Genomic DNA, 14,853 nt, shown 5'->3' with positions numbered 1-14,853 from the left:
GTTGTACATCTGCCTTTTTTCCTGAGCAGAGTAGCTGCACACATGCTGCTAATAATATCACTGCAGCTTGGGGGCCCCGAACCTGAATTTTATGCTGCTTGTAACTTCAAAAATGTTGTTTTTTTCAAGTGGAGTTTGAGAAAATTCTCCCTCAACTGCTGCTATGAAACTGCATATCCCCCCCTCTCTCTTTTTTTGTTTGATTGTCAATAGGTCAAACAACATTGTTCACATGCCAAAAGACACAAAATCAAAACACCTCCACCCAATTAAAAAACTCAGTGAGCATGTGTCTATGTGCAGGTCGGCAGGTATATGATAAAGTGTCACCGGGTGTATCACAGTTTCGTGCACGTCGCCATGCTCGCCATCTTACCGATTCAGTGCAAAGGCGTAGTGGAACTTCACATGTGGATGAGCCACGAGGTCAAAGGTCGGAAGCTTCTCCAGAGTCTCCACCAGCTTCACGATGGACTCATAATCCTAGACGACAAGTGAGTGAAGAACACACTGATGAGCTCTTGTTGTACTTTCAATTTATTAATCCCACAGGGGGCAATTAGTTGAGAGCAGCTACAGACAACACGCACATACATAACAGCACACAAGCCTACATTTAGGCCTACACCCTAGAGAGCACTCCAAAATAGATTTTATCCAGTTAAAAGTTGAATTGCAGAAGGGTTAATAAACTCCCTTCATGATTAACTCAGTTACTTACTGCTTCTCAGAACCTTCGATAAAAGAAAAACATACAAAACAAACGCAAGCAAGTTGCTCACGGGTCGCGCAGGTAGCGTGAGCGCCCCGCTGGTCATTGCTAAGCATTGTGGGACTGTTCTCCATGCATCTCTGCACCAATCACACACACACACACACACACACACACACACACACACACACACACACACACACACACACACACACAGACACACACAGACACACACAGACACACACAGACACACACAGACACAAAAAGGTGTTGAGCTGCTTTGAGGCCAGAGGGAGAGTTTCTGAAACTCAACTGTGTCCTTAACACCAAAAGCCGTTCGATAATTGAGTGGCCCCTTCATCACATTTGTGTTGCTTGCTACTTGCCTACATAGTCACTGTATCCAAAGCATGTTGAATAATTCAGCACATCCTCAATGCTTGTTGTTGTCATGAATGATTCATGAGGCTGAGCGCTGCCTATGGTGAGTGGGAGGATCTGGACTGTGGTGGGTGCCATCGCAATGCGGAGAGACTAAAGAGTAGGAAGAGCGGCAGATTTAAGACGAGCAGACCAAAAGCTACGCCTGGAGCTCTCCACAGGCAGTCTGCGAGGGCCCGTTTGAGGAAGCGCCACTCGTGAAAAGGGAGGAGGCTGACAGATTGATGCTGAGGCAGTGACCTCTAACTTTTACAGTACAGTAGGTTTGTACAGTGGTTTCCTCTGCCATGGTCAGGTGCATAAGAAGCACACACAGATCACCAAGTTGGCAATTTGTTTGAACTTAGGAAGTGGTTACCTGAATGTCTGATATACCCTCATAGTTTATCCTAGAAACTTTTTGGGATGTTGAGCTGAAAGTTTCTGCATATTCCTCTCTAAGGAGTTTCCAGGGTTTAAAATCAGGGTTATGACCAGGTTTGAAACTGGATGTGCATCCTAATTGATTAAGTGAATATTTTATACAGCTTGAAATTGAGTAATACTGTGTATGTAAACACATTTTTGTCATTTGAGATGTTAAGTGTTGGCCTCCAAAAGTCTCATAAATATTTAAAATCGATCAATCAGCAGCTACTTTGATAATCTATCAATAGTTTGGTAATTTTTCAAACAAAAAACACAAACTTTCACTGGTTACAGCTTCTCTAATGCGAAGATTTACAATTTTTTAGTTATGTATCATTGCATTTTAATATTTAGGAGTTTTGGACAGTTTTTTGGACATAAAAGAGATGTCAACTTGGGGAATGTGATAGTTTTTTTTCCTGTATTTTCTGTGACATTAAGTAGGCTAAACGATTGATCACAAAAATAATTACCATATTCATCAATAACGAAAAGAAATGTTTGTTGTTGTTGTTGTTTATTAATTTAGAGACTTATTTAGGACTGTGCCCTCATTTTTTGTGCATGTTTTCCTCTATTCCATCTGTGAGGGTTTAAATTGCAACCTTTCAATTATAAGTTGTGTATAAGTTATGGAGAAAACCCAGCTCCAACGAAATCTAGATTTTGACAATGCTATTGCTAAAGCGCCTGACTTTGCACTTACCCCAAATGGCCAAATATGGCTCCCCGTTGAATTTGAAAGCTGATTCACATACTAGCCTACAGCTCCTCCCCATCATTCTTATTACCAGATGTCTCAATGATTTCTATGAAGCAACGAAAGAGGAAGCATCTGATAGAGAGGATGGGCAGTCTCTGGGGCGGCATGAAAAACTAAGAAGTTGTTTTACAGCACAAAAGGCAGCTTTTCTAGAGGGAGCTCAGTATAAATAGATTTGTTTCTGGCAAATGCACATGTTGAAATTAATCAAATCCACTTCCTATTCTCTTCAGGAAAACAACAGGCAGCAACAACTACCAATTGTCTCCATTAATGATCTCATGTTTTTTTTTATTTCTCCGAAGGCAGCACACTTCAGAGCAGGTGTACCTGGATGTCCCTGTATGTCAGCAGCAGGTTGATGACGATGTCGACCGAAAGGCACTCCACGTTGTCCAGCCGCTGCTGGATGCGGCTCAGCTCGGCAGCCAGCTCCATGCCAGTGTACAGCTCCCGAGCCTTACGGATCTCGTTCAGAATGGTCTCACGGAAATACTGGCTGTGAGAGAAAAGGTAAAAAAAAAAAAAAAAAGAAGAAGGAATTAAGCAATACATCTAAAAACCAGCCGGTTTCCAATTATTTAAAGTTAGTACAATACAGTGTTTCCTCTATGTTGATTGGCAAATGGACAGTGTCTATATATAATCTAGGTTGCTCACAGAAATGAATAGGTTTCTAATTTTAGTGGCTAATCGTACAATTTGAGTGTAATGTTTAGAGCAGACTACAGCAGGCTGAAGTGTCATGCTTTGGCTTGTGTGTTGACTTGACAGACAGTGTTTCCTCTATGTTGATTGGCAAATGGCGGTCCGCCATGGTTAGATTTCTCCCGCCACGGTATCAGAAAAAAGCCGTCAATCAGCAGTGATTGTTAGAGAGTCGCAGAATAGCGCGGACACGCGCTTCACAACGCCAGTGGGCACGCGTGCCACTCAAAGAAAAGGACCCGGTTGAGATGGCATGTGTGCATCCTTGAGAACTGTAAGTCGTATAGCCTAACTTATATTGTCAGTTCATTTAAGCCTGTATTAGTCTATAGTTCTGGCACATTTTTAGTTTCACCTTCACCTGCTAGCTAAATTGAACGTGGCTGTTGATTCAATACAACGCCCTTGATATCATATCATGGCATAGTAGGCTAAACCGTGATGATTTCATACATTCATGTCGGCCCATTGGTGATGCCCACCAGAGTCCGGATTGGGCCGAATTTTTCTGTCCGAGCTGGCCCACGTCCGACAGAGCCGTGCCCGAACCCAGCCCGAGCCCGACAGGTATTACGAAATTTGTGTCCGAGCCCGATTTTTTTCCCTCAAACTAATGACACATGTAGGCTACGTTTGTTTGTGTGGAAAGCCCTTTTTTTATTAAGCAACTGTAGGAAGGCTTTCGGAAATGTCAACAGATGAGGCATCAGCGCACACGGGGAAACAAGTGCACATTAATCAGCTGTTAAAATGTTCAATGTGTTAACCTCTCCGACCGTGATCAGAAAACCAGCGGAGACTCGTTACCTCCAGGGCCGACGTTATAACATGAATAACCACCACCTCTGCTCCGGTTGCATCTACAACACGTCTGCTTCCTCTTTCTCTATCTCTCTTCTGCCCACTTAGGCTACCACCTTAATGCCCTTAATGCCCACACTTGTATTTTTTTATTTAGCAAAGTTATTACACATATAAATTTCAAAACGGTCAAAATGACCATCCAGGCCACAGGGGTACCATCTAGCAGAATGTATGCTACTCAGCATTAATGGGCCACCTCTTTCTGAATTCCCCTATAACCGAGCCTTGGAGTTATTTTTCCAAAAGCCAAGAAAAATCAAATGCACACAGCAAGGCTGCCAACTTTGCCACTGAGGCAAATATGCAATTAGTTTCATTATGAATGGTTTCATACTATAGCCTACTTTGGGTTTTGGTTTCCCTTTGAAGAATTTCTTGTAAAATTCATTTTGTAGACCTACAGTTCCTCAAAAATACAGTTCAATCAAAATGAAATGAAAATATGCCTCGCTGTGTGTGAATAGAGGTGAATAAATATATTTGTTTGTGTTGCAGCGAAGTGTCAGTTCTGTTTAATACGTAAAACATTTGGTTCCGACAGATCTGCCCCCACTGCTAAAAAAAAGTCGTAGAGGAAACTGCAATATGTAATTATAAGCCTTTCTGAACATCATGCTAATCAAATTATTTTGGGTGTCTCCTTGAGGGGGCAATTCTAACATGATTGGAGTTTTAATTCATTTCCTGTTTTACATCATTTCAGATCGTTCTGTAGTGATACGAGCTATTTTCCGCGTGTCTTCAATTAGTTTTTTAAGAGACACAATTTCATAAATGTTTAAATATTTAAATATAATTAAAGATTAGTTTCACTAGATTTTGTGGAGGAATGCATAAAATTAAGACAATGATAGATGCACTCCGGCAAGGTCAAACTGTTACAACTGAAAGCAGTGTTATTTACAAAGAAAAATGAATACTCTTCTCATCTGCTCTTTCATATTCTTGACAGTAAATGATGATTAGAAACCTTTTTAAAATGTAAAACTTGCAGCCAACTTTTTAAAAGGGCCATTTGTTGGATGTTCATTCACAACTCCACATGGCTTTTTAATCACACATATTAACAATTTCTGCTGAGCTTACGGTCACACTTAGTCACACTCAGTCACACTCAGTGCCAACTAGGGCTGGATAGGGCTGCACGATATGAGGGAAATATTATCTAATTGCGATTATTTTGACTGATATTGCGATTGTGATATGATTCACGATATTGGAGGAATTCTCTTTTTTGTATTATTATTATTCTCATTTTCATTGATTCTTTGATGATGATTATAGTGTGATTTTTGCGAGGATCTGTACCAAACAGAGATTTTTTTCTTAAGTCTATAGGATACGCTTTGTAGGCCGGGACGTCTCTGCAGCACCACAATACTTGATTCAGAATAGTTTGACACATATTTTGCCTTTAACAAAGATTGATTTGTCTTTAATCATAGTTTCTGATTTGAATCCTATTCTTTTTCCCAGTTAAAAGTTCTTGTACATATTTGAGACGTTTGGTTTCTTTTTTCATTGTATCTCTTAAAATCCCCAGCGATCCATGCACTGACGATCATCTGCTGCAGATTATGGTCACTGGAGTGATGAATGACTCGCTTTATTCACATAATAAATTTGTTCCGTGTGAGTTAGCCGACTAAAATGAAATTAGCTTGAAATTAAACCTCCAATTGTATTGGAATAAGGTGATATTGAAGGCCAATGTCAGCCCAAAACACAGCATCAGCAAACAGTAAAGATAAGTAAAGGTAGCACAGGTCTCAGTGCCATAAAGCAGAATACATTTAATGTATACTTAGTAGGTTCCTATAAATAAGTTAGCTATTATAAATAGATGTCATGCTTGTTTACACAATGTACAGAATGCATTCTACTCCGATATCAGGGATGGCTGAGCTGAAAACTCTTTGCTATGCTCACTGGTTATAACTTCACATGTTGGTCTGCAGGAGACAAAAGCTTCATCAAAGTGCACGTTTTTCTTCTGTGCCTGTAAAACCTGAGTCACTATTCCTGGAGCTGAGCAAGAACTAACTGGCTGCTGCATCGTGTGTTGGCAGGAATGCCTAAAATATTACCCCAGCAACTGAGGCTGTGTAAAATGTAATAATAATAAAAAAAATAAAAAACTAGATCACCACGCAAGTCAAAGTTGAGGGATGTACTACATAAAATAATTACTGCGAGTAAAAATAGGAAGAGTGGGATAATAAAACAAAAGGCCTGTTCTGCTGAGAAACAGTCCTGTGATAATAATACAAAAATAAAAAAAACAGTTGAACATTGCTTTTCCTTTTTCCCTTTGCTTAAAAGATATACAGAAACGTTTTGGGCATTTCACATGTACAGTGCAACGATGTCATGTTGCTTTCACGTGCTCCTCGGATGGTCGCATTCTCCGAGTTGGGAAGTTATTCCTCTGACTTTGGTGTGTTTATGAGCTTTACAAAGAACAACAAAGAAGATGTGTTGTATTGTATTGCTTAGAGCAACAGGTTGATAGCCGTTTTCAGTATTTATTTCCAGTTTAAAGCATTATATTAGTGGTTTTGTCCCAGACTTGTTGCTGCACCATTAACATTATATTGCATAAAACCACTAAAATATTGCTTTACCTGACTTGTTATCAGGCTCACCGCTAACAAATAAACCTCTCTAACTAATCTAGGTCACTGTATGTGGACAGCAACTAACGGTTACAACCTAATACCATATTACAAATTACATAAGCAAAAACCATATACCATTAACCCAAATGGGAATTTTCTTTGTTGGGAACTCATTTTTTCAGATTATTCAGACACCACGTGATTGCAGCATTACATTTCCTTCAGAGGAACTTGTTGTTTGCAGAAATAGCTTTTAAATAGAGTCTTTCTTCCACTTCCTCATCCTCAAACCCATTGCTTTGTTCTCAATGTTAAAGTGTTTCCCAGTTTACAATAACTGAAAAGTGACACCACACCCCCCCGCCCCCAACCCCCCCCCTCCTCCACGCAGTTGCTAGAAGCCAAGGAGGACACGGAGGATTAAAAAAACATGATGGACACTTCAGAAGAGGTAATTATCTTCACTCGAGTTTCGGCGCGGGAAAGTCACCGGACGCCACAATTTTCTGAACGTAGCCATACTGAGAAATACAGAGAGTTGTGTGGAGCTGATAGTCTTCATTAGCTTTATAGTAACTCATTTCGCGACGGCTTGAATGTGACGGACGTTCATTAATATCAAAAAGTTACGCACTAAAGCTTTAACATGGTCATTCATGATTGTAGGGAAATAACCCTCTAACGTTAACCCTACTACTGTACACGTTCACTCAAAAGTGAGCCAGAAATCTGACTTCAGACGCTTCAGTATACTTACTGGGAGTTTCCCTGTGAAACTTTGAGCAGCTGGATGAAGCGGTCGAGCAGTGGCATGCAGATGGGCCCCAGCAGCATCTCGAAGCTGGGCTGCATCAGCTCCGTCAGTCCCTTCATCAGGCTGCCCTCACAGCAGTACACCTTGTTGTGAGGCGTCACCATGTACGGGATGAAGGCATAGTTGGCTGAGCACATCTGTTGATACAAGAGACACGGTTTGGCAAAAGAGCAGTATATATATATATATCAGTATTATTTAAGCAGCACAAGACTCATTTTGTATAACATTGTGGGTTTGGTGTGAAAGAGGCATCAGCAATATTTTAGCCAATTGTGGGTGTATCATTAGGAAAATCCAACAAACTTGATACTTGGATTAAATGAAGAGGGAAAAAGAATAAAACTACATTCAGTAGCTTTTCATAAAATCTGTATTTAAATCTTCACCTCTTTTCAAAAAGGTATGAAAGTATTTAGCCTACTACTGTATGTAGACAATGTGATGACATTTTAGTTGACAAGACAGGATGGACTTCTCATTCATGTTGGCTTAAAATTTCAGGTTTAAAGTTCATTCTTGATCGACCTTATACTTAAACTCCATCTGCTGATTAAGATTTTGTGATGTGATCAAAAATCCCAGAATAGCTAAGAAATAGATTTTTTGTCAACTACTCTTTCTAAGTCAAGATTTTTTATTCTTCAATGCAACACATTACTTAACCACACATTCATTCTGTGATAGCACATGTTGTACTACTAAACACACTCATGCTGATCTAAAGCCCAGGGCACACGTGGGCAGTTTTTTTTAAACATGTACATTTGCAAATTATAATGTGATATAACAAAAAGACTAAAGACTAACAACATGCTTATGCGGTTATTTAAAAGCAGCTTTTGTGGTTGTAGTTTAACTAATATTGGGCATATTGAGCTATTATATGTATTAACTAAGGGTGTGACGAGATCTCGTTTTACGAGATCTCGCGAGATTAAAACGTGACAAGATTTCTCGTTGAGGTGAAAAGTTGTCTTGTGAGGCATTGTTATGTCAGCGTGATGGAGCGTGAAATTACTATTGAAGATCCCCCTGCCACTTTTAAATCATTTGTGTGGCAACATTTTGGTTTTCCTGCGGAAATAATAAACGGCGAAAGAGTGACAGACAAGACGAACGCAATATGTAAACATTGTAAGAAAAAAATGCCGTATACCGCGGCTAATACTAGCACTATGCAAAAACACTTACAGTACCACCACAGCTCTCTACTAACTACTGCACCCGCGACGAAAACATTAAAAGGGCAAACAACTTTAAAAGCCTTTGCATCTCTGCCACCGGTAAGTGCAAGAGCCACGGCAATAACGAGGGACATAGGCGTTTTCATTGCAGCTGATATGAGGCCATTTTCTGTGGTGGAAAATGTTGGATTTCGGCGACTCCTCCACACACTGGAAACGAGGTACGTCATCCCATCACGCGCGCATTTAACTCGCACTGTAGTCCCAAACCTCTACAAAGAAGCCAAGGTCAGTTGAATAAAAAAAACTATTTTCCATTCATATATTTCATCATTGAGGATTTCTTCAAATTTTTTTTAAAAATCTCGTCTCGTCTCGTTCTCGTGAACCCAATCTCGTGATGTGTCTCGTCTCGTGGAGTAAGTGTCTCGTCACACCCCTAGTATTAACCAAACTTAAGAGTATAATGTATCGTAAGCAGTTAAAAAGTATCCTAAAGTAGCAAGGTGTGCATTTACAGTAAGTACAAACTTTCTTTAAAAGATTACCTTATCTAAATTATTTAACAAACAAACAAACAAACAAACAAACAAACAAACAAACAGTCTTTACAACCAGTTTTATGGACACTGTAAAGTAAAAGATGACATTGTTTAGGGAGGAAGCAGATTGCCTGGAGGAAGTCTGAGCTCTTTACCCTGTTCGTTTCAGGTAATAGTGTTTGTGTTGCGTTTGTTTTGCGTTGTCTTCACTGAACCAGTCTAAACAGGCAGCAGCCAGGACGAGAGATCTGCACCAGTGCTGACAGTCCAATTAGGAGCTGCTTTCTTGCAACCACAAACGCATACAGCCGTGCACTTACAAATTCCACTTTGCAGCACGGTGCTCACGAAAATCAAGCAGAAACAAAAGTCTCGCTGCTCACCTAGAGCAAAGCTCTTCCTTGTTATTTGCTGCAGCTGTGGCATGCAGGAGTAATTTCCTTTCTCTCTGTTTCAGCTTTAGCTGCAGCTGTAGCACTAAAAGTGTTCTTCTTTGTTTACTCAGCCCTAATTTTTGACATCTGGGTTATGTCTGGAGGTAGAGTGTCTGTATTCGGTGTCTGTATTTGTTTTAAACTTCACATTATTCTCAGCACCGGTCGTGATGCTTCTGTTGGCCTGCCACTGCTGAATCAACAACGAGGAAACACGTGCATGTGGTGTTTGCAGACAGGACAGAGAGAAAGAGAGAGACAGGCAGGAAATCCATTATTGACATCCTCAAGAAAGAGCTGAGGTCTTTTCAAGGAGATCTATTCCCAGAATGTCAGATGTGAGGTGAAACAGAAGATGAGAGCGTCTGAAGGCGGATGGGCTGCTACCCAGCTGCATCCTGACGGCTTTAATATTCTGTCATGGTTTTAGCTTTCCATGCAGCCTCTTTGAGGAAACGCACCGCTCTCACTGCCATAGAAAAGGAAGTGAAAGGAAGGTGCGGCATTGAAGCAATGAAAGCCACCTGCAGAAAACGGCTTCCTCCTGTGCAACAGCGGTTCATAACATCACCGGTTGCTGCAGCGGCGGTGCATGCCTTTCATAAATAAACATGTGACCCCTATTTCTGTTGGGCGTAACCAGACAGGTTGCATATCCTGACGCTATATTTAGCTGCTCCGTGTGTGTAAGATTCGCGGGGATCGCATGACAGGTTTGTTTTTACAGGCTGATGCATATGTCAAAGTGGCTGCAGGTCGTTCTGAGCTAACCTCCGCTAGTCGCTCACAGGTAACAAGTGCGAGTGAAACACATGAGACGGGACTAGCTCACGGGGAATCTGGTGAATGTGACTGAGAGTGAGTCAGTTGTTCAGCGAGTGAGTCATCTGGCTTGTTAGCCTTTGTCGATGGTCCATCTGTCCATTTTCAGTTACAGGAGGGTTGTAGCTGAATGCCTACTCTTCCACCTACACGGAGGCAAACAAAGAGCCGACCACAACTTGATGTTAGTACTTAATTTACAGTATATGACTGTTCCAACTGTTATTAACCCGTTGAGGAAATTGTCAATGTCATCATGACTAATAACCACTATTGGTCTCCTCCAGTTTGTACCGGTGAGCAGCAGATTTTTAATCAAGTCTGTGGGTAGCTACAGTCAGCCAACACAGACAAAGCAATGTGCTTGTAATTACAGCAATTGGATAGACTCCAACAGAGGCTAATTACCTGAATTTCCACTATCATGGTGGGTAGTTAAATACAATTAGCAAAACATGCTTTTGTAACAGCAGAGGATAAGCAAATACATTTACATCTGATATTTTAAGATATTTGTTTAAATGACAGATATTAAATGCATTTGCATCAGCACAGAGTAGCCTTACTGTAGTTAAAGGCCAACTGACTGTTGGCTACACCCCACCCCCAAACAACAGCGATTGTCCAATCATGGTTGTGTAAACGTGACTAGGCACAGCAGGTCTGTCAGGCTTTTGGATTTCTCCAAATGTTGAAGTGGATCTCTGGTGAGAGTCTCACTCAGTATCTCAAGACCTTGGAAGATTATGTCTTCTAGCCTTGCCAAAAGCAAAAACACAAGATCAAAATAGTAAGGAATGCATTAAAGAGTGTATTTATCAAATGTTTGCATGCCCGGCTGACTAGCTACAGTAGTTACCTAAGTCCCTTTAACACATGCACTGCAAACCTGAAATTATCTAGACATTACCTGGAGGAGCTGTATGTGAGAACGCAAATGTCTGAATCAGTTGGATCAGAAATAGCTGCTCCCTAGCACAACATCCGTGTAATCTCCGATTAAATTACAAAGTGTGAGAGCGGGCGTGTTGATGACATTTTTATTGGTTTGCGAAAACCGAAGAAAACAAACATCCAAAGGTGAGGAAGAACGGTGATTTACACAACGACGACAACGAACATGTCTAACTGGAGAGACAACAACATTCGGAAAACTTTAGTAAGGGCCGACGCAGAAATCGTCAAATTCAAGGAATGGCAAGAGACTCTGTTGTTTATGACCAAAGTTCCAGTATGTGAAAATGGCTCAGTTACTAACAAAGCAAAGTAGAACCTCACTAACTTACTACATTATTTTGTGGGATTACAAGTTAGAAGTTGAGGTCCATGGGAAAGATGCTACTATATCAGAGTTGAGAGGCACGTTTAGCGCGTTAGCGCCTTTGTGTCTCGCTCATCTGGTTTGTAGGAGTTTAAACTGCAGCGACCTCGGCCAAACTTGTTACATAGGGTTACATTTTCCAAACAAATCTTGCCTCTTTCTCATGTAAAAGTGACACACTTTTAGAAAATAGTATACCAAGGCCAAATCTAACCGCTGTGTTGCTGCCCAAATATGTTCTTCTACAGTATACAATAACATTTTAAATACATTTGTATCTGTAATACAGTACTGTAATGATAAGGAAACTGAGCTTCACCCTGCAACACAAGTACAATGAAGCTAATTATGTACATGTCTTATACACAAATCATTAACTGGTGAGGAGGGTAACTTTTTTTGCCAGGGATGTCTTTTAGCATTATATCATGTATGTAGACATAGGAATATTCGAGAACGTGCAACAGTTAAAAAACAGGGCAGGGGTTAGCATGCCTGTCCTTGCCTTCTCTCTAATTTAGAAATAAACAGTGTCTATATATAATCTAGGTTGCTCACAGAAATGAATAGGTTTCTAATTTTAGGGGCTAATCGTACAATTTGAGTGTAATGTTTAGAGCAGACTACAGCAGGCTGAAGTGTCATGCTTTGGCTTGTGTGTTGACTTGACAGACAGTGTTTCCTCTATGTTGATTGGCGAATGGCGGTCCGCCATTTCTTCCTCCACGGTATCAGAAAAAAGCCGTCAATCAGCAGTGATTGTTAGAGAGTCGCAGAATAGCGCGGACACGCGCTTCACAACGCCAGTGGGCACGCGTGCCACTCAGAGAAAAGGACCCGGTTGAGATGGCATGTGTGCATCCTTGAGAACTGTAAGTCGTATAGCCTAACTTATATTGTCAGTTCATTTAAGCCTGTATTAGTCTATAGTTCTGGCACATTTTTAGTTTCACCTTCACCTGCTAGATAAATTGCACGTGGCTGTTGATTCAATACAACGCCCTTGATATCATATCATGGCATAGTAGGCTAAACCGTGATGATTTCATACATTCATGTCGGCCCATTGGTGATGCCCACCAGAGTCCGGATCGGGCCGAATTTTTCTGTCCGAGCCGGCCCGCGGTCTGACAGAGCCATGACCGAACCCGGCCCGAGCCCGACAGGTATTAAGAAATTTGTGTCCGAGCCCGACACAGTTAAAATATCTTTTTTTTTCCCTAATACTAATGACACATGTAGGCTACGTTTGTTTGTGTGGAAAGCCCTTTTTTATTAAGCAACTGTAGGAAGGCATTCGGAAATGTCAACAGATGAGCGCATCAGCCTGCCTATGGTCCCCCCAGTGGCTAGAAATGGTGATAGGTGTAAACCGAGCCCTGGGTATCCTGCTCTGCCTTTGAGAAAATGAAAGCTCAGATGGACCGATCAGGAATCTTCTCCTTATGAGGTCATAAGGAGCAAGGTTACCTCCCCTTTCTCTGCTTTGCCCGCCCAGAGAATTTGGCCCGCCCATGAGAGAGAGAGAGACATCATGGCTTTCAAACGAGCAAAGTGGCAGCGTGAACTTGTTTGATTAATACAATGTTCAAAATGTATTTTAAACTGAAAAGGTTTAGTACTTCAATTGGAATGGAAATTGATTAAAAACTGATGTAAAAAATAAACTGCACATGCAGAGAAAACAGCTACAATACCTTCAAAGGGATGGGAAATGTAAAAAAAAACTCTGCCGATATTACACTTTAAGTGCACTTTTACCAGCAAAGAGGGCAAGCTAAAAGCACATGCACCAGTGCAGAGGGCAGTGAAGTGCCTTAATAGGAGCAAGAAAGAGAGAGAACAAAGACAGTGAGTGCACATAGGGGGGATCATTGAGCTCACACTCTCACACTGTGAGTGATAATCAGCTCTCTGCACACGGTACGAGTTGTCGGAGATCAGTATGGTTCACGCAGCACACAGCGCTACCTCCCTCCACTCTGAAAAGTCACTTAGGAGAGCTAAGCCTTTCATCTCAGTCCTGAACAATAACTCCTGGACGCTAATCAGTCTTCTGCTTCTGTCTTAATCTTTGTTCGAGAGTTGATTTAGTCAATTGTTCAATTAGAAAATTAAACATCAATTTTGATAAGCGATATCTGTAGAGCAGAAATGGCGAACATTTGTTACTTGCAGCTTCTCAAATGGGAGGATTTGCGGCTTTTCTTTTGTTATAACACTGTAACTTCAATTATTTTTTGAAGTTGGACAAAACAGGCAATTTAAAGACATCACCTTGAGTTTAAGGAAGTACTTTTTCCATTCTCTTACATTTTATAATCTAAACTGCCAACAACTGAAAGAAATAATTATTAGATTTATCATAAACCTTTTTTTAGGATCCCTGTTTTCTATACTATACTGTAACAGGGTTACAGTTATAGGTGGTTTATAATGACAACACTATTGGCTTTGTCCTCTACATGTTGTATTCAGCACATACTACTCATAGCCACAATAGTAAAACAATGCACATCTCCAACTGAAAACTACTATAGTACACTTGCATTGGCTTTACTAAAAAAAAAATATATATATATATATATATATATATATATATATATATATATATATATATATATATATACACCCAATGTGTTTCAGTGGGTGAATCAGTAAGGAACAGGATTTCCTTAGCTTTAAAGCAGCACCTCATTTGAATGCTGCCGTTTTTGCAAGGCAAATTGTCAAAATGCTTGAACCTTTTTATGCAGATCAAGCTCATGTTCACTTACAGTCAACATGAGAAACCGCTGTCATCGGAGAAAAAAAAAACGTCTTGAAAATGGAAGATGTTTTCATTTTTATATTTCCGTGTGAAACATTTATCACAGCCTCTAAACAAAAGTGTACTGCTAAGGAGAAAAGCTTCATAAACACCAAAGAGAGAAACATAATGTGTTAGACACTGTGCTCCCTAAACGAGCAATGGCTGAGTAGAGTGTGAAAGGCAAAGGCGAGGAAAAAAAAAATTGCTTTGTGCACTTACAGTGTTCTTCTGGCAAATGATCTCCTGAAAGAAGAAAAAAGAAAAATATGTTCAGAGATAACAAAAGAACATTTCTCCAATTTCTTTGTCCAATTTTGTTTTGGACACTGTGTTACTGAATATAACAATAGGATACATATCGGTTCCACTAAAATTCATACATCATACCCGAGACGGTAACGTTTTAT

General features: G+C 40.5%; 1 protein-coding gene across 1 annotated transcript in view; it reads right to left on the bottom strand.

The window, feature by feature from the left end:
* Nucleotides 1-14,853, bottom strand: part of map3k5 (mitogen-activated protein kinase kinase kinase 5) — a 79,278-nt gene that overhangs the window by 41,136 nt on the left and 23,289 nt on the right. The window contains exons 3-6 of the mRNA XM_028604781.1: nt 14,666-14,689; nt 7,272-7,465; nt 2,655-2,823; nt 377-483 (exon numbers count right to left, since the gene is read on the bottom strand). Of these exons, the coding sequence (XP_028460582.1) occupies nt 377-483; nt 2,655-2,823; nt 7,272-7,465; nt 14,666-14,689 (494 nt within the window). The remainder of the gene's footprint in view (nt 1-376; nt 484-2,654; nt 2,824-7,271; nt 7,466-14,665; nt 14,690-14,853) is intronic.

This window comes from Perca flavescens, chromosome 18 (assembly GCF_004354835.1).
Source record: "Perca flavescens isolate YP-PL-M2 chromosome 18, PFLA_1.0, whole genome shotgun sequence".
NCBI classification, from domain to species: domain Eukaryota; kingdom Metazoa; phylum Chordata; class Actinopteri; order Perciformes; family Percidae; genus Perca; species Perca flavescens.
This window is presented reverse-complemented; position numbering and strand designations above follow the sequence as displayed.